The 24,978-nt window shown below is 39.7% G+C and overlaps 2 protein-coding genes across 2 annotated transcripts; one reads left to right on the top strand and one right to left on the bottom strand.

Annotated features, from left to right (window-relative positions):
• Positions 1–9,740: 9,740 nt before the first annotated feature.
• LOC109240846 (myosin heavy chain kinase B-like) lies at positions 9,741–11,889 on the bottom strand. The gene has a single exon (XM_019407529.1). It carries the CDS (start codon positions 11,396–11,398, stop codon positions 9,959–9,961), a length of 1,440 nt encoding a protein of 479 aa, XP_019263074.1. The 5' UTR covers positions 11,399–11,889; the 3' UTR covers positions 9,741–9,958.
• An 885-nt stretch (positions 11,890–12,774) lies between these two features.
• On the top strand, positions 12,775–13,122 carry LOC109240844. The gene has a single exon (XM_019407528.1). It carries the CDS (start codon positions 12,775–12,777, stop codon positions 13,120–13,122), a length of 348 nt encoding a protein of 115 aa, XP_019263073.1.
• Positions 13,123–24,978: the final 11,856 nt, after the last annotated feature.

Raw genomic sequence — 24,978 nt, 5'->3', positions numbered from 1 at the left:
TTAAAATCAGATAATCCTTTATGGGAGATGAACATATAATATGGCCATAAACTTTATCACTCAACTAAAAGTTATGCAACAATCACTTTAACTAGAATATATTATTACACGAATCATGGCGGTCATGCTTTTAGCAAACACGTCCTTCCATGTATTACAATGCACAATATATTCTAACAAATCTAAAAACTTTACGAATGAACTTAATATAAGTCATTCAGAGTCCAACTTTATTGGTCCAATGATCACAAATAATACATGAATAAACAAAGTGTGCACTGTCATGTATATCAAAATAAACATAATGTCTAGACAAACTGTTAGAGATCAAAGCAAGACTAAATTGAGCTACTAAGCCCCATATGGGTTACATGATCCTTGAAAATATTAGCCGACAGACCTTTAGTCATAGGATCAGCAATCATCAAAGTAGTATTAACATGCTCAAAATTCATATCTTGCTTCTTCACATAGTCTCTAACCATCAAGTACTTTATGTCGATATGCTTGCTTTGGCTGTCACTTTTATTGTTCTTAGAGAAGAACACTGCAGCTGAATTATCACATAAGATACTCAATGGCCTTGAAATGGAATCGACAATCCTAAGGCCGGAAATAAAGTTTTTTCAACCATAATGCCTATGATGTAGCTTCATAGCATGCTATAAATTCAGCTTCCATTGTGGATGTTGCAACAATGGTCTGCTTGACACTTCTCCAAGACACAGCACCTCCAGCAAGAAGGAAAATATATCCTAAAGTAGATTTACCAGTGTCTTTGCATCCACCTAAATCAGAGTCCGAATATTCAATCACCTCCAATGAGTCAGAGTATTTGTATGTGAGCTTAAAATTCTTGGTTCCTTGAAAATATCTCAAGACCCTTTTACCAGCTTTTCAATGGTCAAGACCAGGGTTACTTTGATATCTACCAAGCATTCCTACCGCAAAAGCAATATCAGGTCTAATACAGACTGTGCATACATAAGGCTCCCAACAAGCGAAGCATAGGGAATGTCTTTCATTTGCTCCTTTTCCAATGCATTTTGTGGACATTGATTCAATGAGAATTTGTCACGTTTAATTATGGGTGCTGCTATAGGTGAACGGTTCTTCATCCCGAATCTTTCCAGAATTCTTTCAATGTAGGCCTTTTGAGACAGTGCAAGTAATCTTTGGGATATGTCTCTGTGAATCTCTATGCCAATAACATAAGGGGCTTCACCCATATCCTTCATCTCAAAATTCTGGATAAGGAACTGTTTAGTCTCATGCAACAATCAACAATCCCATATCACTACTTGCAAGTAAAATGTCATCCACATATCGGACTAGAAAAATGTATTTGCTCGGTATCTTAAGGTATATACACCGATCAATGATGTTCTCCGTAAATCCAAATGAAGAAACAACATTATGAAATTTAATATACCATTGGCGGGAAGCCTGCTTTAGCCCATAAATAGATTTATTCAATTTGCAAACAAGGTGACTTTTGTCCTTATCACAAAATCCTTCAGGATGACGCATGTATACCTCATCTTCAAGATCTCCATTTAGAAAAGCTGTTTTCACATGCATTTGATGTAACTCTAGATCAAAATGAGCTACTAATGCCATGATTATTCTCAATGAATCCTTCTTTGATACCGGAGAGAAGGTTTCATGGTAATCAACGCCTTCCCTTTGAGTAAAACCCTTGGCTACAAGTCTATTTTTTTATCGTTCGATATTACCAGATGAGTCTCTTTTAGTTTTAAAGACCCACTTGGAACCTATGGTAGAGGATCCCTTTAGTAATTCGACGAGATCCCAGACTTTGTTTTCAACCACATATTCTAACTCTTCTTTCATGGCATCATACCAAAGTGTGGATTTTTCTCCACTCATGGCTTGTAAAAACGAGCATGGATCATCTTTTAGTCCAATATCATAATCAGACTCTTGGAGATACACAACATAGTCGCTAGAAATTGCTAATTTTCGAATTCTTGAGGATTGTCTCATCCCACTGGTTCAGACACTTCTTCAGTGTGTTCAGGTAAAGCGGGTTGATCTTCATGTGGCTCCTCAAGTGGTGGTGGCTCTTGAACTTGTTGTTGTTCAGATAATTCATTAGAATTTTTTTGAACAACATTCAAGTTCCCAATATATAAAGGTACCACAGGTGGTTCTCTTATTTCTTCCAATTCGACCCTTTGAGTCAAACCACTCCCACTCTCTTCATGCTCCTCAAGAAATTCAGCGTTTCTAGCTTCAACAATTTTAGGAGAATGAGAAGGACAATAAAACCTAAATCCCTTAGAGTTAACCGCATAACCTTTAAAATAACCGCTTATTGTACTTTCATCCAACTTCTTTAGTTGTGGGTTATAAACCCTCACTTTAGTTGGACATCCCCAAACGTGTAAATGGTTTAAACTAGGTTTCCATCCTTTCCATAACTCAAAAGGTATATTGGGGACAACCTTTGATGGAACCCTATTTAAAATATACACAACGGTTTTTAAGGATTCAATCCATAAGGATAAAGGTAAACTTGATCTGCTAATCATGCTTCTTACCATGTCCACTAATGTCCGGTTCCTTCTTTCTGCCACACCATTTTGTTGTGGTGTTCCTGGCATGGTATATTGAGCAATTATACCTTCACTTTCAAGGAACTCGTCAAATGAAACCTTAACTTGTCCCTTTTCTGTGTACCTACCATAATATTCTCCACCCCTATCAGATCTTACAATTTTGATCGGAGCACCAATTTGTTTCTCTACTTCTATTTTGTAAACTTTAAAAGCATCAAGTGCTTCTGATTTATTAAACAGAAAATAGAGATACATATATCTTGAATAGTCATCAATGAACGAGATAAAATATCTCTCACCATTCAAGCAAGGGGTAGGAAAAGGTCCACATATGTCTGTATGTATGATCTCAAGCAATTGAGAACTCCTTCTGGCACCTTTAGTTGATCTGTTGGTCTGCTTACCCTTTATGCAATCCACACAAGTCTCAAAGTTAGAAAAATCAAGAGCTTTTAGAACTCCATCATTAACCGACCTTTTAACTCTATCAATAGAGATGTGTCTCAATCTCTTGTGCCAAAGACTTGATGAGTTCTCATTGATAATACATCGCTTATTGCCAATTTTCTTTATCATGCAAAGTTAAAACATTGCATTAGAATGTGGGGTCTAGCTCAAGTTTATATAAATTTCCATTCAAATTTCCAAAACTAATAACTTTGTTATCTTTCAAAAGTTTCACCGAAGGATAATGAAAATTCAAATCATATCCACTAATCGATAGTCTTGAAAGAGAAATTAAATTTCTAGAATATTCTGGAACATAAAAAGTATTTTCTAAATCTAAGTGAAAACCATCCTTCAAAATGAGCCTATAAATCCCCATGCCTTCCACACGTGAACGCGTCCTATTGCCAGAATAGACGTATTGTTCACTTCCTATCGGCTTCCTCTGTGTTAGAAAGCCCTGCATTATTTTGGCAATGTGAATTGTAGCACCAAAATCAATCCACCATGTATTATCAAAAACTTCAGTAAAATTAGATTCATAACATACAAAGGTAAGATTATCCTTCTTCTCAAGCCATTTCTTGTATTTCAGGAAATCCTTCTTCCAGTGTCCCTCCTTCTTATATGTGACGACCCAAAGGGTCATCACCTGTTTTCTTACCCATTCTGTACTTCCGAGGCCTTGAAAACCTCATTTGGGGTTGCCTCAATTTGCGTGCGCAGTCCGAGCGCGTAGCCGGAAAGCTTAAATATGAATTCTGTGAGGAAAATGCTAAATTTTGATATTTAATTGATTAAATTTGACTTCGGTCAACATTTTGAGCCAACGGACCCGGACCCGTGATTTGACGGTCCCGGAGGGTCCGTAGGAAAATATGGGACTTGGCGTATACCCGAAATTCCGAGGTCCCGAGCCCGAGAAATGAAATTTTTGTGTGAAATTGTTTTCTGGAAATGATTAAGGAAAATAAAAATGAAATTTGATCAAAAGACTATGGTATCGGGCTCGTAGTTTGGTTCCTGCGCCCGGTACAAGTCTTATATATGGTTTAAGCGCTTTCTGTAAAGTTTGGTTGAAAACGGACGTCGTTTGACGTGTTTCGGACTTAAAATGGAAAATTGATGTTTTATGAAAATTTGGAAGAAATCATGAGTTTTAAGGCTTGATCCGATGTATATGATGTTATTTTGGCGATTTGATCGCGCGAGTAAGTCCGTATGATGTTTTTGAGTTTGTGTGCATGTTTGGTATGGAGCCCCGGGGGCTCGGGTGAGTTTTGGATAGGTGTCGGAGTGCATTTTTGAACTTAGGAAAATCTGGCATCTCAGTTCTGCGATTTTCGCAATTGCGAAGCAGGCCTCGCAATTGCGAGCTCGCAAATGCGAGCCTGGCATCGCAATTGCGAGGAAGGGGACATCTCACTGTGTTCGCAAATGCGACCAAAAGGCTCGCAAATGCGAGCTTGGCCTTTTCGCAAATGCGAAGATATAGTCGCAAATGCGAAGACCCCCAAACTAGCCAGTGTTCGCAAATGCGAACATTTTTCTCGCATTTCCCATAACTGCTGGGTTCGCAATTGCGAACCCAACTTCGCATTTCCCATATCCACAGCCCAGCATATTTTATACTTAACCGATTTTGAGCTTCATTTTTCACATTCTCTCAAACTCAAACACCCATAGGCGATTTTCCAAGAAATCTTTCTTCTCCAAATCAATTGTAAGTTGATTTCTACTCACTTCTTTCAATCATTAACATCATTTAACATGTTTTTCACTTAAAATCAATAATTTTCATGGGTGAAATTGGGGGTTTTGGGTAGAACCTAGGTTTTCTAAAAATTGGGGATTTGGACCTCAATTTGAGGTCCGATTTCAAAACAAATTACATATTTGAGTTCGTGGGGGAATGGGTAACCGGGTTTTGGTTCGAACTTCGGGTTTTGACCACGTGGGGCCGGGGGCGATTTTGGAAATTTTGGAAAATTCATTTTTATGCATTCAAATTGATTTATTTAGTGTTTATTAAAGTAATTAAGTAATTTGTGGCTAGATTCGAGCGAATTGGAGGTGGAATTAAGGGGTAAAGCGATAGTTGAGGTTTGAGTGGAATTCAAGGCATCGAGGTAAGTGTTTGGTTTAACCCTAGCTTGAGGGGATAAGAATTGAGTCTTGTTTGCTACTTGCTAATTGATCGAGTACGATGTATAGGCATGGTGACGAGTATCTATACATTGGTGTCTAGTATGACCGTGAGTCCCTACTTTGCGAATAGTTTGGTTATTGATATGCTTTCCATGTTTACTTGATGACTTTTATATGTTGTAAAGACCTTGTGAAAGAAATTGTGATCTTGAAACTTCGTGGAGCATTGGCTCGGGTTGAAATACAAATTGTGAAGGTATATGAGATAAGTAACTCTTTGGAGCATTGGCTCAAGTGATAATGTGAACTATGAGATGAAAGTGAAAGAAAGAAAAGAGTTAATGATTTATTCCCTTGCCGGGACGTTCTGGTTATTGATGTTATACCCTTTTCGGGTTTTATTTGTTGGTTTGTGTACCCTTGCCGGGGCTTCTATTTTTGTTTCATTATTTCTCTTACCCTTGTTTGTGATTGTTGATTGGGTGAGGAAGAGTGTTAAAGCACGAAGGGTGATGCCGTGCATTGAATGATATTTGTGGATCGGGTTGCGCGCCGCAACAATGTTAAAAGATATGGATCGGGTTGCACGCCGCAACAATGATATTTATGGATCCGGTTGCATGCCACAACAGTGTTGTTATACATTGGGATCGGGTTGCGCGCCGCAACAATTATTGATGCAAGTGTGGTTATTTTGGGATTAGTTTCGTGTCCGCTGTAAATTCCAAGCTGCCCTTAGATTGTATTCTGGATTTACTATTAATATTGTTTTCTCCCCACAGCATGCTCCCCCTCCCATATTGTTTACTTGTCTTGTATTTTCGATTCCGCTGTATATATATAACTGTACAGGATTATGTAATAGTCCAGTCTAGCCTCGTCACTACTTCGCCAAGGTTAGGCTAGACACTTACCAGCACATGGGGTCGGTTGTGCTGATGCTACACTCTGTGCTATTTGCACAGGTCCAGGTTTCGAGCAGCAACAGCATTAGTACGGGAGCAGGCCTTCAGTCCAGCGAGACCCGAGGTAGCATTGCAGGCATCTGCAGGCCCGGCGTCTCCCTTATTCTCTCTTTTTAGTCTGTTGCCTCCTTGTATTCGAGACAATCAACTTATGTGTTCTTTCAGACATTTGTATTTAGTATTTCTTAGCAGTTCGTGAGTATTGTGACACCAGTCTTGGGTAGAGGCTTATATTGACTATTCCGCATTTTGATTCAGTTTCTATAATTAAGACTTCCGCTACTATTTTATTTCGTTATTTTTATATTGTTGCCATAAATTGTTAAAAAGGACTATGTTGTAAACGAAAGGTAATTAAATTTGGCTTGCCTAGCTTCTACGAGTAGGCGCCATCACGACTTCCGAGGGTTGGGAATCCGGGTCGTGACAAGTTGGTATCAGAGCACTAGGTTACATAGGTCTTACAACTCACGGACAAGCTTAGTAGAGTCTGAGAGATCGGTACGGAGACGTCTGTATTTATCCCCTAGAGGCTACCGAGTTAGGAAAAGTTTCACATTTGTTCTTTCTTGTCGTGCGGCTTGGTTTCTCAATGCTAATTGAATTTCTACTCTGTTCTTTCGCAGATGGCAAGAACACGCGCTTCCTCATCTACCGATCAACAGTCCGAGCCCCAGGCAGCTCCCGCTAGGGGAAGGGGACGAGGCCGTGCTAGAGGCCGAGGTAGGGGCAGAGCTCAGCCCCGAGCAGCAGCACCAGTGGCGGAGCCTCAGGTTGACTTTGAGGAGGAGGTTCCGGCCCCAGTCGTAGCAGTTCCGGTGGGCCCAGCTCAGGTCCCAGAGGGGTTTATTGCTACCCCAGTTCTTCAGGACGCTCTAGTCCGATTGGTAGGCCTCATGGAGAGTGTCACCCGAGCAGGATTGTTTCCTGTAGCACCAGCCACCTCTCAGGCTGGAGGAGGAGCCCAGACTCCTGCTACACGTACTCCGGAGCAGATAGCTCTCCAAGGTCAGGTTCCAGTGGTTCAGCCAGCTATGGCAGTTCAGCCAGGGGTAGTTACTCAGACCGGCGATGGAGCGGCTATGTCCGCAGATGCTTTGTGGAGGCTGGATAGGTTCACCAAGCTCTTCACTACTACTTTCAGCGGTTCTTCTTCTGAGGACCCCCAGGATTTCTTATATAGCTGCCACGAGGTTCTTCGGAACATGGGCATCGTTGAGTCCAATGGAGTTGATTTTGCTGCATTTCGCCTATCTGGATCCGCCAAGANATCGCTATTAGGGATAGAACCCCTAATGCTTTGGCTTATGTGGGCTTTTATGAGCATTAAACTTAAGCGATTAGATCGCTCCCACCGCTCATAATTAGCCTTAGCAGCTGGTGTACTTGATTCCGTGGGGATAGGTGGTTCATCCACACGGAGTGCCAGGTCCAGATCCGAGCACCCTGAAGTGAGAAGGACTTTCTCCTTCCATTCAGCATAATTGTCACCAGAAAGCATTGGAATTCGAGCATTCTCATTAAAAATAGCGGTAGGAAAAGCGGTAAAGACTGCAAAACAAGGATAAACATACATAAGCTATGAAGTACAATCCATCAAATGTGAATCGCGTAAAATATCGATTCATAGTAAATTCTAGACCTTCCTATGGGCAGAGGTTGCAACCCATGCATTGAATTTACTAACTTTATTAGACTAGTAAACCAAAATACATAAAAATTTATCCGTACCTGTGGGCATAAGATAATTTTAACTTAAAGGTTTACTATCTCATTCCAATTAATCTCATCAAAATGGTTACCTCCCTGTAGGGTCGGGTTATCATTTTAATAAGATAACTGGACTAAATATATGTCGTTATAACCTTTAATCACTAAACGTTATGTGATTAATAAACTCAATTTCTTTTATATTAAGTACTCAAGATGATGTGGTCACTCCTAAATACATCACATAAAAGAAAACTCTAAAATGACATCTTAGTAATTAACCTTAATAATCAACTTAAACAAAATATTGATTAGATTCTAACAATGAGCAAACTTAGTATAAGCAGATGCCTATATAGACCCATTAGGAGAACAATTCTATAATCAACTTTAGCAAATATTGATACGACTTGCTGTATTATCCCAAATAATAAAAGTAATCTTATAATCTATCCGAATAGTATAAGAACTCACAGAATCATATCAATGATAAAATATTTATTCCAAAAGAAAAGAAAATAGAACTAGTTTTATAACGATCTGGATTAAAATTACCTTTAAGAACTGAACAACACAAAGTCATTAATCATTCGTTGGAATTCGTTTTAACTATTGGACATCGATTTTAAATAATAGTTTAAACAAAGACTTGTGGGTAAATAAATTAGAACATATCTCACGTACTGGGATTGCAGCTTCAGATCTATCTGATCAAACAATATGAATAAAAAGGGCACATTGTGCATAGATTCAATAATCATGTACATCCATATCTCAAGATAAAATATTTTATTTTATTCCTTATCTGGCCAAAATTAAAATTACCACGAAGAATATATACCCAAATATCTATTTAAAGAGACAAGGGTTTTACGTAGATGAGATTAGTACCGGTTGAAAAATAAACTTTTGAAGTAACACTATGCGGCGACGATCGTAAAAGATAACACACACAATGTTCTTAACAAAATACTACCAACGACTCAGAAATATTATATTAATACTCTATTGCACTATAAAGGTGCGAGCAACACATCTCATTATATATTACTAATCTCTGTATCGATACATGAGTAAAATATGATGTCAACAATTATTTCGGGACACCAAACAACGCAGCTAAAGGCAAGCTCTGATACCATATGTTGAAATTCGAATACACATACAGAGCTATCGCAGCGGAAATTAATCAAGGAACGTGCCTTCAATCATGATTGTTCAAGTGATGTAGGGAATTCCTTGGAAGAACCTTGAGTGAAAACCTAAGGAGTCTTCTAGCCTGTGCCTATTGTAGGATGTCACACTGATGGAATCACATGCGTATTTATAGGTAGGCTAGGGACTCTTAGGCAAATATTTTAGCCCTAGAGACTTCTCCATAAATTATAATTACCCTAGGGACTCCTAATATATGGTAATTTCTTTCCATCAAAGAAACTACCATATATGCATAACTACAGAATATTATCTGATATATTATTTCTTTTGGGAGACAAGATAAATAATTTATTACCTTATATGTGGGACAACACTAGAACGACAATTTCTAACAGAGGACCGTATATTTCTTTCCCATTCCGGCAGGAAAATTCCAATTAGTGTCTGTAGTTTGTGAAGCTGCTAACAAGAAAATGTTTAGAATGGTCCTGCCGCAATTTCAACATGCAGCTAGGTCACAAGTCAATTCTTGGTGGCACTAATTCTATACATATGAGCTGAAATCAACTAAGAGATCCAGAATAATTTATTTGTGGATTTAACTTAATGGATTAAGCTACATCTACTTACCGTTCAAAGTATTTTTAATATTAGCAATGTATAATCCAAACAACAACAAATAAGCATAGTGGATAATTCATCCCATGTCACGTTAATGTTAATGCACGTATGACAAACAACAACAATTCAATTACATCCATCGCCATAGACATTAATTTGTGTTCCAACTCTAAAAGGTGAAAACAAATAAAGTCTTCATTTACATTTTCTCAGCAAAAGATAGAGAATTTTTACTTGGTCAATCTCCAAAGCTAGCTGCGTGCATGCTTCTATACAATTGTCAAAAGAAAAATGTAATCTTCTCCGTTGTACATGTTCCCAGTGTTACTACTTTCTCCTTTGGCTAACTCTGCAGCTACTTTGTGATCCAAGGCTACAAGCAGAAGGAAAAGTCTGCGGCGGACTCATCCCCACTTCGGCCTGATTTTGTAGTTGCTGTTGTGCTTGCGGTGACACTCTCCATATCTTCACCGATTTGTCAAGGCTGCCACTATACACAATAAACTGTCGATCACCACCTGTTTGTTCTTTTTCCTCTTCGACGGCCAAACATTTTACTGGACCAGAGTGGCCGCTCAAAACTGATAAACATATATGTTCACCTCCATCCCTTCTCCACACACAAATATTATTATCAGCTGATCCACTGAAAACTAAATTCCCTGCCGTTGCTAAACAGAGTGTTGCAAGTTTATGACCCCTCAAAACTCCTCCATGAGTTAAAAGCTTGTCACGTTGCCAAAAATTGACTAGTCCATCAGAGGAACCACAATAGAGGAAATTCGATGAAGGGTCCACGGCTAAGCTTGTTACGGCGCATTCTTGCTTCAATAACGTTTGTGAAAAGAAGTGTTTTGTTCCTTTCCCTTGTGATTCTTTTCTCCATATTTTTACTGTCCCGTCAGCAGATCCTGAAAAGAGTTGCCCATTAAAGCCAACAACTATTGAATTTACGGCATCGTCGTGGGCATTTATCGATTCCAAACATTTCGAATCTGATGCTCGCCAAACTTTTATGGTTTTATCCCAAGATGCTGAATACAAAAGCTTTTGGTCCTCGCTCATGCAAAGGCAAGAAATCGCATCAAAATGCTTTATCCACACGGCATTTCGATTTCGCCTCGTTTCCATATAATTGCTTGGTTTCATTGAACTTTTTATATAAGCCGTTAAAGTTGGTAAAGTTCCTATTCGTTTGTATACGCTTGGATCCTTTCCAGAAACCTTCCAAACTCGTATCTTCCCATCTTGATGACCTGTAAAAATTCTTTCTCCAGCAATAATAATTGCCTTTACCAATCCACTATTTGATTTAAATCCCGAAAATTCTTTGTGATTTTTCCACACCCTTATATTCTTACTATCAGATCCTGTGTATAACAAATCCCCTGAAGCGGCCAAAGAATATATATGGCCTTCTTCACGAACAAGGGAACCCATAAGACCTGTATAGGAATAATTAGCACTAGGCTCGACGTGAGATGTCCATGGAGATTTTGATAATGGAGATGTTGTTTGGTCCCAAGAAGGATCTAAATATGGAGATGATGATGGATCCCATGTAGGAGATGTGTTGTGAGGAGAGTTGTAATCGGAGCTTAGTCGAGGGGGAGGGCGATCGTAATTTGCATGGCTAGTTTCTGAAATGTTGCTTATTCGAAAAGAATATTCATCTTCATTTGGATCAGATTGCATTACGCTCCCAAATGCCTGTTTGTGGTGGCTGTTTTCTTCTGTCGCCATTTTGCTTTTTCTTGAATTCCTCATTGTGCTATATTCACATGAAAGTACCGATCGATGAACTAAAAAGGTTGATGATTACAAATCAAATGAGAGTAGAAGAAACCAGGGAATAAAGATTCAGGAAAGTTGGATTCAAAGAAAAGGGAAATTATAGGATTGAGAGGTTGGAATAGAGAAATGTACGTAGGATGCATGTTTTAGAGAAATGGGCATACGTATGTTTGCGAAACATGAATTAATCAATAGGAGATAGAAGGTGCGGCCATGAAGATCTTGGGTACAAGACATGGATTTTTGAGGCACAATTTGTCAAACAATGCTGAAATATCCTAGCCAGTAATAATGCATGGTAGATTATACGTGGTGTTTACGTGCACCAACAAACTTTCTTGATTAGTGGTTGATCACGTCCAACTATGCCTTGTAAAAAGGATTAAGCGGTCGCTGCAAATATAATCCGGTCTAAAAGTCCAGAATCGAATCCCACATATAATTAAGGTTTAGCTGCAATTGTTCAATATCACTACGAAAACAAACTCGACAATTCTTAAGTTATAAAAATTGTGATTCTTGTTTTAAACTAATTAACTATCAACTATTAAACCTAGTAAAAATTATTAACTAAGGAGGATGGAGTTGGAGACAAGATTAAGGAGGCCTAGAATTATGATTTTCTCAATTTTCGAATCTTACCCGCTAAGTTTCCTAATATAATTTCGCCAAGTATTCTTTACTGACTGTGAACACTTTGGGTGTCATAATTCTCTCCCAAGCAACTACAACAATTTACTAGACGTATTCTCCCGAACTACGCTAGCTGTAACTTTCTTACCGCTTGCTATGATCACGTCATGGCTTTGTCATTCCTAATTAAACCCACTTTAAACCCGCCGAATTGATTCCTCATGTACGTTAAGAGTGGCGTTGTTCAATAACCACCTAAATATGTACTCTTTCCAAAGTAATACATAATAAATAGGCATTGTTAGCTGAGGACTCTTCAATTAACTAAAATAAGCACGTAGTTGAACAAAGAAAAATCTAAAGGCTCAATTATACAAAATATATTAAGAATTCATCCTACAAAAGGGTCCATCAAAGAAAAACCTATTTGGGGAATATGTGCTAAACAAGCATCGTGAATGGTGAACAAAAACCTTAAAGCTAAGGATTTCTTGGAGCAAGCACGCATTTCTTTTGATGAGCTAATGGAGATACAACAGTTCTCTATCAGGGAGCTGTATATAAAGCTACGAAAATATAAAGAAACAAACTCACTAAGGAGTCAAGGGGTGTCATTATATATATATATATATATATATAAAATTACCGAGCTATACAGTGTAATTTTTCGGCAAGGGGTATCGGTTGACACTGCTTTGGTGCATGTGGCTCCGCCAATGCCTGGAAAGTTGTATACTAGAGATAAACTGATAAAATGGGGAGTGACGAGTAATATTATATGTCATTTATGTGATGTAGAAGCTGAATCTGTAATCCACTTGTTCTTCAAGTGCTCATTTGCTGCTTCAATATGGAATCAATTGCTTATATGGCTGGGTGTGGATAGACAAGCAACGATGTGGGTGGATGAGCAAGCATGGGCGATCCAGTTCATGAATGGTAAAAATTCCAAGGCAGAGCTCTATAGAATGAGTTTGGTTGGATGTGCATACTATGTCTTGCAAGAAAGGAACCAACGGATATTTAAGGATAGAAGGAGAGAAAATTCTACTCTAGTGAGATAGATTGTTCAAGAAGTACATGTTGGAGGTGCAGGTGTTTGCAACAAATTTGTGCAGAAAAATAAAACTGCAATTACAAACAATTATAAAAAATAAAAAAAGATTTTATTGATAAATATTGTAGGTTACAACTCTTTTTATCCCTTGATTCTTTCCTCCGATTTATTCTACGTGATTCGAGGGCCTTAGCAGCATATTTATCGAACGTAGGACTTTTAGCAAGACGTATTTGACATGTCTTTGATCTCTTAATGAATATTCCAAGAGTTTCATGAAATTTTGGAGATCTCATATTTGATCTCTTTATGCATATTCCGAGAGTTTATGGAATTGCTGAGATCGTCTTTGAAGGACATATGTAGCCTTATTTATAGGCATGAATTAAGGTTTGGGTGGAGTAGCCCCAAGCAACCCTAATAGACTCCTAATATTTCAAGAGTTATCTTGAATTTGGATTTATCTTGATCTATTAAAATTTCAGTGTCTACAAATGCCCCCTACTTCAAGGTTTGTCGAGGTGTATGCTTGTTGAAACTTGAAGACGACACTTGAAGTACCCGACCATCACAACAGATAATCTTGAAACTTGAAGTTTTTGATTTGTAGGAGGAAGAGATGAAGGTCAGAACTGTCCTACTAGGCGTGCCAGTTTGATTGCAACAAATTTATGCAGAGATAAATAAAACTGAAATCACAAACAAATATAAAGAAAAAATAATTTTATTGATAAACATTGTAGGTTACAACTCTGTTTATCCTTTGATTCTTCCCTCCGATTTATTCTACTTGATTCAAGGGCCTTAGCGACATATTTCTCGAACGTAGGACTTTTAGCAAGACGTATTTGATATGTCTTTGATCTCATAATGAATATTCCAAGAGTTTAATGAAATTTCGAAGATCTCATATTTGATCTCTTTGTGCATATCTGAGAGTTTATGGAATTGCTGAGATCGTCTTTGAAGGACATATATAGCCTTATTTATAGGCATGAATTAGGGTTTGGGAGAGTAACCCCAAGTAACCCTAATAGACTCCTAATATTTCAAGAGTTGTCTTGAATTTAGGATTTATCTTGATCTATTAAAATTTCAGTGTCAACAACAGGCAGTAGAAGAATAGCAGACCAATAGAGAAGAATGAATTATTATCCTTAGTTTCTGCTAGTTATGATTGTAGTAGTTATGACTTTTATAGATTTTGTAGTTTTGTAGTAGGGTAGATTTAGAGTGGGCCATTCCTGCCTAGTGCCTACCTTGAGGGTTTTTAGAATTGCTTGTAAATACTTCTTTTTCCCTGGTATGTCAGATCCTAATTACAAAAAAAAGGTCCATCAAAACCTTAAAAAGAGATTTAGCTACTCATAGTCATGCTACCAATTACGTTAATAATTAAAAACATCAATATACAAACTAAGGAAGAACGGAAGAAGAACTCTTGTGGTTCGGTGCTTGCAATCGTTCCAACCGTCTTTTGCCTCCCAACTAATGTATCACTCTTTAAAAGCTAACTTTAATAGGTACTTATAAGGTAGGGAAAAAGTGTCCACATCCAAAATTAAGAAGGAAACATAGGCTGCTACTCTAGGCTCGCTTCGCTTCTTCAAGCTCTGCCCCTTCTTTCAAAAATCTTGGATAGACATCACCAGCACGGGGGCACCATCAGGTGCGTCGAAATAACAATGCAAGGCGCCAAAACTACATGGCCTTACATCGTCAGGGGCGCAAAAACTAGTGCTCTGGACAGTGCCTTACACTGTCTAACGTTGTGAATTTCATGGCCTTGCAATATCTTCTTTTTGTGCTCTATTTATTAGCTTCTAGGTACTATTTCGTGCAATTTTTCTTTACTTCATATCCAGGTGGTCATACACGTAAAATAAACTCAATTAAGCTAAAATATCGCATGAATTAGCATCAAAACAACAATCAAATAAGGTGAATAACGTCAAAAGATATTGAATTATAGTGCGACATTAACACCCCATACTTAAATGTTGTTCGCCCTCGAGTCAACCAACTAACCGCTTCCTCTTCAAGTACCTAACAAGCCACACTTTCAAAGCACATTATACCCATGACGATGATTGATATCAACAATTAAGTTCTAGCATATGCAATCAACACACAATTCCTATTTTTATAACACATGTCAAAATATTCACAACATGATCGTAACAATCATGGCCTCACAAACTACTCAATGTCACAACGCACACAATGCATGAATAGTCAATCTAACAGAGAAGTCTAATAACGTTAACTGTCCATAGTGAAATCATGTGCCCTCATAACAAAAGCAAGAGAGTAAGTAGTCCACACATCCAAATCAAATGATCGAATATAATTTAAAGACTCACACATATGAAGAAATTCATTCACTCTCTCAAATAAGTCACATGTACGCACAAAGGTACCGTAGGCTTGCCCATTATGTAAACCTCTACTAATGTAGGCCCGCTCGGTCCAAAATTAACTAGGATTTTATGAAAGGTTTAATGTGGGCTAAAGGACTGGTATGATATATTTAGGAAATAGTGGTTATCCCTGCTAAGCACTTTAACACATCACGTAGTCAACATTAAGCGCACAATTTCTTCAATCCATTTCAATCATCACAAGAAAGATCACCCAAAAATAGTTTTCTTTGTTCCTTTAAGAACTACTATAACTCACACTCACTAGCAAAAACAAGGCACCATCTCTCTTTTTTCTCATTTTTTTCTACTCCTTTTTTTCTTATTTTTTTACCTTTGCCACTAGTGGAGTTTTCTACATGATACAAGTGCACGTTTCTTCATTCTATTGGTTCCACTCAAAAGGTACTCCAAGCTTTCTCATAACTTATTTCTAGCGCTCTCTTTACTATTCAAGTGCTTTAAGAGGTATAAGGATCAAAACGATTCAATTAAGAACAAAAGGGTATAGGCTTGTTATGTGCGTGCCAAAAGAAAGGCTTATATAGGCTCAAGAAGATAAACTACAAATGGTTTTATTTGTGATAAGAAGCAAACAAGACAAAAGGTTCGAATCACATAATTCCTTCTCCTTTATTTCCTAAGAACTACTCTACTTTAAAAATAAAACTACTACTACTACAGCCCGGTTCAAGTTACATCTCATAGAAAAAAACCGAGGCACAAAGAAAAATCACGGGGGATTTTTTTTGGTAACTATAAGCTTTTCATTAATAACCAAAATATCATGTACAAATCAGCTAGACTTTATAACACAGTCTGCTTCTCTTACAACATCTATCAAGAGTAATTCACTTTAACACTTAAAGCCTTTTCTATCTATGTCTACTCTCTCCTTCTCATCTAGGAAATCTGTACTTTTGGAGTAGTATCCTAGTGGTATCATTGGCTCTAGCATGACATGTATATGCAATTTCTCTAACTATTATTTCACATGTGATCCTTATGGGTAAACAACCTGTTGTTCCTTTCTATCCAGACTGCATAAACAAACTTTATAAACACCAACTTCACTAGTTTTGCCTTTATAGTTTTCCCTTTTGTATTCTGCTCGATCCATTGTTGCATCTGGTTCCATGAGCTCCACCTAAGTGATTCACAGCCACTTTATTAGTTTATTCCACACTTGTCTTCCAACTGCACATTCCGCAAACAGATGGTCCCTGGTTTCAGCTACCTCTTTACACATGACACAAGTAGTGTCAACTTGTATTCCCCAATTTTACAGTCTTGAAGCAGTTAGTAGCATGTCTTGCTGTTGGAGCCATGTTATAAATATTGCTTTAGGTCGTGCTTCATTGCCACAAATGATGTTTTTCCAGGAAACTTTGGGTAGATCCCCTACCATTTTAAGTAAATGCTTCTGATCAGACTTTTGTTCTTCAGGTGATCTGGTTGCACGTGCCACAATTCTTCTCTTGCTTTGAGTATTTTCCTAACCATTAAACTAGCTTGTTGGGGGATAGCCATGCTCTCCAAAGGTTGTGCTTTTATATAGTATTCACGGATCCACTTGATCCACAAAGTGTCTTTCTTAGTCTTCAAGTCCCATCAAATCTTTGTTATGGCTGCTTTGTTCTATAGTTTAAGGTTTGTGAGATTCATTCCCCATGCTGCCTTTGGCATACACATCCTACTCCAAGCTACTAGTGATTCTCTGGTGAGTTCATTTGCTCCTGACCAAATAAAACTTCTGCAATATCCTTCTTTAGCTTTCATCACCTTAGTAGGTATGATAAACATTTGTGCTCAATAGGATTAAATACCAAAGAGCACCGACTTTACCAATTGGACTTTGCATGCATATGATAACTTCTTAGCTGTCCATGATGAAATTCTTGCTCTGATCTTAGTTATTAGAGGCTGCCATTCTACCAATTTCAGTTTTCTAATAGCCAGTGGTATCCCTAGGTACCTGAATGGTGTCACCTTGTCTATATCCAATTGCTTGCTGGACTTCCTGCTTGATTGCTTCTGAGACCCTCCATAATAGATAACACTCTTGGATTGATTAGCATGTAACCCTGAAGCATTTGTAAATATACCAAACCTTTCATGTAAGAGCCCTATAGAGATTTTATCACCTTTAGCAAACATGAGGAGATCATCTGCAAAGCACAGATGTGTGACATTTAGTTTAGAGCATTTTGGGTGATACTTAAACTGCTTCTCTTCCTTTAGGGTGCTGAAACTTCTACTCAAATATTCCATAACAATAACAAATAACCACAAGGGATTATTAATACCTAAGAAAAATAAAAAGACATGTTTTTGTTTTTTATTTTTATTTTTATTTTTTTGTATTTTTGTTTAGACTTTAATCACTCAAGAAAACTGTTTTGGGATCCATTTTCGAGAAAAGTTCAATCTTTTCCTATTTTTTTCAAAAAAAAGATCTTCAATTAAGCTAACATAATTAAAATAGCATAGAAAGTCACCTAGATAATCTCCCCACCTCATATTCAAAAAAATTCATTGCCCCCAATGTACACCATAACTAATAAGAGGGTAAAAGAAACCCCTTGGTAGGCCAAAGGCGGAAGCAATAGCAGCTCATGGGTACTTAGACTTCTTCCAAGCATAATCCTTTATGCGGGCACCCACACTTAGTTCTGATCGTATCCCTTATTTTTGCCTCCTCCCATTGGCTTAGAAAAAAATGATATTGCAAAAGAATAACATAATAAAAAAGTTAAAAATAAAAGAAAGCAGTAAAGTTGGGTTGCCTCCCAACTAGCGCCTGATTTAACGTCACGGCATGATGCGAACCACTTTTTACCTCCACCTCGAGCTTATGAATTTAACCCCCAGTTTGGCTTTAAGTTTTTGACTATGCTCCAGGGGTGGTGAAATAAATCTAACAGGCCCAAGCAACCAATATAGTATTCTACACTTCTTGGCCTTCAGATGAAATATGTAATTCTTTCTCTCTGGTACGAAAAATTCCAGTATGTATGCCACCTTGTTCCTCATTTCTTGACTCCTCAATTGGCTCGGATGACTCTATTTCCATATCATCATCCAAAAAAATATGGAAAAATGCTTGGAGTGAGGAGCAATGCGCTCAAACACATAAACTTCGGACTTCCAGCATCCTCAACACCAATAATACTAGAGTCAACTAAATATGTATCATCAACGTCCTCAAATTCTAGTGGTTACATTTTTGGCATTCTACTCAGACCTCTGTCACGATCCAAGTTCGCCCTCCGTGAACAGTCGTGACAACACCTAGTCTCTACGACTAGGTAAGCCTAACAAATGCAAAAAAGAAATAATTGCAAAAAAGAAACTAATAAAAACCGAGATAACAAAGTATAAGAGTGTTTAAGATGCCGCCCGACATATAAAAATCCAAGAATTTTAACCTAACAGTCCCAAAATCCGGAACCCCATGAATGTGGCTGCAGCAAGGGAAGCAACCCTGCCTCAGCTAGAGTGGTGTACATACTCATAAACTGCGCCAGAGCCTCCTGGAGAGCTGGAGTAGTAGTAGCAGTAGACGTGTCAGGCGCCTGGGCTCTAGCTGGAACTGCTGGCGGCTCCTCGGTAGCAGCTCGCACGGGTACTCTAGCTGCACTGCATGCGCGTCATCGGTCACTACCCCGGCCCCGACCTCTGACGGCTCTCGCAGAGGGCGCGGGTGTCTGGTCACCTCCAGTAGCACGTGTCCTCACCATCTGTGAGAGAATAGAAGACAGAAGTTTAGAATTTTGATACCAAAAATATCGCACGACGAGGAATTCAAATGAAGTGAAAAATTTTCTTAACAGTTACATAGCCTCTCGTGGATAAGCACAAACGTCTCCGTACCGATCCACGAGACTCTAATAAACCGGCTTGTGATTCATGACTCCTATGAACCTAGAGCTCTGATACCAACTTGTCACGATCCAAGTTTGCCCTCCGTGAACAGTCGTGAAGGCACCTAGTCTCTACGACTAGGTAAGCCTAACAAATGTGGAAAAGAAATAATTGCGGAAAAGAAAACCGAGATAACTAAGTATAACAGTGTTTAAGATTCCGCCGGCATATAACAATCCAAGAATTTCAACCTAACACTCCCAAAATCTGGAACCCCATGAATAACAAGCTAAGAGTACATAAAATGCTCTAACTCCAGAAATGTCTAACAACAACAAGATACAGAAGGGCTATACTACTACAGAGAATGGAAAGGAACTCCTAGTCTGCGGACGCGACAGATATACCTCGAAGTCTCTATAGAAAGCGCCTCACCTCAAGGGTGATAAGACTGAGTGGAAGTACCAGGATCTGCACACGCAAAAACATGTGCAGGAAAGGGCATGAGTACATCACAGCGGTACCCAGTAAGCGCCAAGCCTAACCTCGGTTGAGTAGTGACGAGGAAGGTCAGGGCCCTACCGGTCATATACAATAATATATAAGGAAGATGAGCAGTAGTAAAAAAATACAGATAATGTGAGAAACAACAACCACAACCAAGGCAAATAATCATAGAAGGTATAAAACTCAACATAGAGATAACAACCGGGGGTCTACCAGGATCCCGTCCTGTAGCCCCAAAAGTAAATAATCAGTGAATCTCCCGGGTGCTGTCCATATCATTGTGCAGGGGGATCTACCGGAATACAACATCCGTAGTCCCAAAAGTAAATAATCAGTGGATATCTTGGGTGCTATCCCGTAGTCCATATCACTGTGCAGGGGGATCTACTGGAATACCACATCCGTCGTCCCAATTAAATAGACAAGGGGATCTACCGGGAACCGCCCGTAGTCCCAATGTAAACACGCAGCAACAACACAAGAATAATCAACACAATTCATTTTAATATCAAAATAGACAAGTAATTCTAACCTAGCATGCTGCACAGAGTTCAGATAAGGCAGTTTGAGCAAGTAGGCAATTTAGTCATTTAGGCATGCTTTCCTAAGCTAACAGTAAGCTCAAAGTTCAAGTAGTGTACATAGTGAAGTAAAATACGAAATATAGGTACTTAAATGAAAAACAGGATTTTCAAAACTCAGCACAAGTACGCGCTCGTCACCCCACGTACAAGGCATTTCAAATATCATAGTACCAAATCCTAAGGGGAGTTCCCCCACACAAGGTTAGACAAGCCACTTACCTCGAACCAGCTCAATCAAATCTATACGACGTTCTTGCCACGAGTATCCGACTCCAAATGGCCCAAATCTGTTCAAAGTAATTGCATAATGTAAATAGCACTTCAAGTAGCTAATTCAACTAATAATTTCTAAGCTAATACCCGAAATTAGGAAAAATTACCAAAACGCCCCTAGGCCCACGTCTCGGAATCGGGTAAAATTTACAAATACAGAACCCTCACACTCTCACGAGTTCATACATACCAAAATTGTTCCAATCCGACATCAAAATCTTGATCAAAACCCCGGAATTAGGCCTAAGAACCTTTTCCAAATTCCCAATTTCTTAGCCCAAATCCGAAATTAGATGATGAATTCATGATTGGATTAATGGGTTATAAGCAAAAAGGAGTTAAGATTCATTACCAGTTAACTACCTCCGAAAATCTCTCCAAAAATCGCCTCCAATCGAGCTCCCAATTCAGTTTTCCAAGTTTTGATTTCAAACCCTCGTTCTTCCCCTTTTCTGACCAATGAAACCGCATTTGCGGCTCTGGGACCGCACCTGCGACTTTTCATTAAGCGGGACCAAGTCGCACCTGCGACTTTTCATTAAACAGGAATTTCCGCACCTCCGACTCCCTTACCGCACCTGCGTTCTTGCGGGTGCGTTCGATTTCTCGCACCTGCGGCTTCTGGAGCTTGGACCAAAATCCGCTTCTGCAATCACCAAGCCGCTTCTGCGGCACTGCGCTGCGGTCCCATTCGCGCAGGTGCGGTTATGACAGGTTCAGCCAACATCAAATTTTTCCTAAGTCCAATTCAACTTCCGTTAAGCACCCGAAACTCAACCGAGGCACCCTGGACCTCAACCAAACCTGCCAACCAATCCTAAAACATCATACGAACTTATTCCAACCTTCGAATCACATCAAACAACGCTAAAACCACAAATCACTCTCCAATCCAAGCCTAAGGATTTCCAAAACTTCAAATTTCGGCTTTCGATCATAAAGTTTATCAAACCTCGCCCGAATGACCTGAAATTTTGCACACACGTCACATTCAACACTACGGAGCTACTCCTACTCTCGGAATTCCATTCCGACCCCTAGATCAAAATCTCACTATCGAACCGGAAACTTCAAAAATTCAACTTTCGGCATTTCAAGCCTAAATAACTACGGACCGCCTAAACACAATCCGAACGCGCCCCTAAGCCCGAAATCACCCAACGGAGCTAGCGCAACCAACGGAATTCCATTCTGAGGCCGTGTTCACACTGCTCCGACTAGGATCCAAATTCTAAAACTTAAACTCTCATTTAGGGGCTAAGTGTCCCAAAACCCTCCGAAACTCCAAATAAATCCTCCCGGCAACTCACAATAGCATAAACAAACGCGGGGAAAACAGTTAATAGGGGATCGCAGCCTAAATTATTAAAACGACCAGCGGGGTCGTTACATCCTCCTACACTTAAACATTCATTCATCCTCGAACGAGCATAGAGACATACATGAAGTAGTGAAAAGATGAGGGTAATGGCTACGCATATCCTGCTCGGTCTCCCAAGTCGCCTCCTCGACCGGCTGACCCCGCCACTGAACCTTCACTGATGCAATGTTCTTTGACCTCAGCTTTCGAATCTGCCTGTCCAGTGTTGCCACTGGCTCCTCAACATAAGATAAATCCTTATCCAACTGGACTGAACTGAAATCCAACACGTGTGACGGATCACCGTGATACCTCCGGAGCATCGAAACATGAAATACCGGATGAACTCCTGCCAAGCTGGGAGGTAAGGCAAGCTCATAAGCAACCTCCCCAACACGCCGCAATATCTCAAAAGGGCCAATAAACCTCGGACTCAGTTTCCCTTTCTTCCCAAATCTCATAACACCCTTCATAGGCGAAACCCGCAGCAAAACCCGCTCTCCAATCATATAGGAAACATCACGAACCTTTCGGTCCGCATAACTCTTCTGTCTGGACTGGGCTGTACGGAGTCTATCCTGAATTACCTTGACTTTCTCCAAAGCGTCCTGTACCAAGTTTGTGCCCAATAATCTAGCCTCGCCCAGCTCGAACCAATCCACTGGGGATCTACACCGCCTACCATACAAAGCCTCATACGGTGCCATCTGAATGCTGGACTGATAGATGTTGTTGTAAGCAAACTCAGCCAGTGACAAGAACTGATCCCGAGAACCTCCAAACTCCATCACACACGCATGGAGAATATCCTCAAGAATCTGAATAGTGCACTCGGTATGTCCGTCCGTCTGGGGGTGAAATGTTGTGCTTAACTCCACCTGTGACGACCCAAAGGGTCATCACATGTATTCCTACTCCCTTTGTACTTCTGAGGCCACGAAAAAAAAAACCTCATTTGGGGTTGCCTCGAGTTTGTGTGCGCAGTCCGGGCGCGAAGCCGGAACGTTTAAATATGAATTTGTGAGAAAAAAATAATAAATTTGATGTTTAAATTGATTGAGTTTGACTTTGGTCAACGTTTTGGGCAAACGGATCCGGACTCGTGATTCGACAGTCCCGGAGGGTCCGTAGGAAATTTTGGGACTTGGGTGTGTGCCCGGAATCAGATTCCGAGGTCCCAAGTCCGAGAAATGAATTATTCTGTGAAATTGTTTTCTGAAAATAATCAAAGAATTTGAAAGTGTTATTTGTTTAGAGACTGTGCTGTTGGGCTCGTATTTTGGTTCCGACGTCCGGCACAAGTCTTAAATATGATTTAAGCAATTGCTGTAAAGTTTGGTTAGATTTGGACGTCGTTTGCCGTGCTTTGGACTAAAAACTCTAAACTTGATGTCTTATGAAAATTGGAAGGAAATCATGGGTCTTGAGGCCTAATTTGATGATTACGATGTTGTTTTGGCAATTGGATCGCACAGATGAGTTCGTAGGATGTTATTGAGTTAGTGAGTATGCTTGGGTTGGAGCCCCGAGGGCTCGGGTGAGTTTTGAGTAGGTCCCGGGAGGCCTTAGGCTTAAAGTATCAGATGTTGCAGTGTTGCAGGCCCCAGCGCGGCCGCGGTCATTTCCACGCGGTCCGCGCTGGAAGCCACGCGGCCGCGGTGCAGTCCGCGTGGCCAGATTCAGAGGGGTCCTCAACCTTGGTTTGACCAGCGCGGCCGCGCACCAAGTTCGTGCGGTCCGCGCTGGGAGATTCAGAGAAGGCACCAGGTGCAAGACGCCAGCGCGGCCGCGCACCAAAATCGTGCGGTCCGCGCTGGGTAGGTTCAGAGAGTTGTTTTCCCTCCCTTCCTCGGCGCGGCCGCGGGGCATTTTTGCGCGGTCCGCGCCAGTCCTTCAGCAAAGTATATAAATCTGAGATTTTCAGTCATTTGACACTTTTTCAAAACCCAAAACATAAGAGGCGATTTTCCAAACGATCCTTCTCCTTCAAAACGATTGGTAAGTGATTTCTAACTTATTTTTCTTTGCTTCTTAACATCTTTAAACATAATTCCAACTTCAAAACAAAGGTTTTAATGGGGGAACTTGGGAATTTAGGGTAGAACTAGGGTTTCAAAATTTGGGGGTTTTTGACCTCAATTTGAGGTCCGATTCCAAGATAACTTATATATCTGAGTTCATAGGGGAATGGGTAATCGGGTTTTGGTTCGAACCTCGGGTTTTGACCACGTGGGCCCGGGGGCGATTTTGGAATTTTTGGGGAAAACTTTGAGAAATTCATTTTTATGCATTCAAATTGATTCATTTAGCGTTTATTAAAGCAATTAAGTAATTTGTGGCTAGATTCGAGCGGATTGGAGGTGGAATCACTGGGTAAAGACATAGTGGAGGCTTGAGTTGAGTTCAAGCCATCGAGGTAAGTGTTTGGTCTAACCTTAGCTTGAGGGATTAGGAGTTGAGTCCTATTTGCTATGTGTTAATTGTTGAGTACGACGTATAGGCATGGTGACAAGTATCTATACGTTGGTGTCTAGCATGACCGTGAGTCTTTAAATTGTGAATATCTTGATTTCGTTGTATTCCTCTTACCTTGGTGATGATTCCTAATTGTTGTGAAAAGCTTGTGAAAGGAAATTGTGACCTATGAACATCGAGGAGCATTGGTTCAAGTTATATCACACATGTGAAAGTGTATGAAATGATCAAACCCTTTGGAGCATTGGCTCAAGTGGTAAAGTGAGATATGAAATAAAAGTGAAAGAAAGGGAAAGAGTATTTAAATTGTTCCCTTGCCGGGGTATTGTTGCTTATTGATTATTTTCCCTTGCCAGGACGTTGTGGTTATTGATGTTGTA

This window comes from Nicotiana attenuata, unplaced genomic scaffold, assembly GCF_001879085.1.
Source record: "Nicotiana attenuata strain UT unplaced genomic scaffold, NIATTr2, whole genome shotgun sequence".
NCBI classification, from domain to species: domain Eukaryota; kingdom Viridiplantae; phylum Streptophyta; class Magnoliopsida; order Solanales; family Solanaceae; genus Nicotiana; species Nicotiana attenuata.
Note: the sequence above shows the minus strand (reverse complement) of the source record. Positions and strands in the feature narration are given on the sequence as shown.

Bases quoted from the DNA above. Each gene is read 5' to 3' on its own strand.
- LOC109240846 (XM_019407529.1), bottom strand. From the start codon at position 11,398: ATGAGGAATTCAAGAAAAAGCAAAATGGCGACAGAAGAAAACAGCCAC.
- LOC109240844 (XM_019407528.1), top strand. From the start codon at position 12,775: ATGCCTGGAAAGTTGTATACTAGAGATAAACTGATAAAATGGGGAGTG.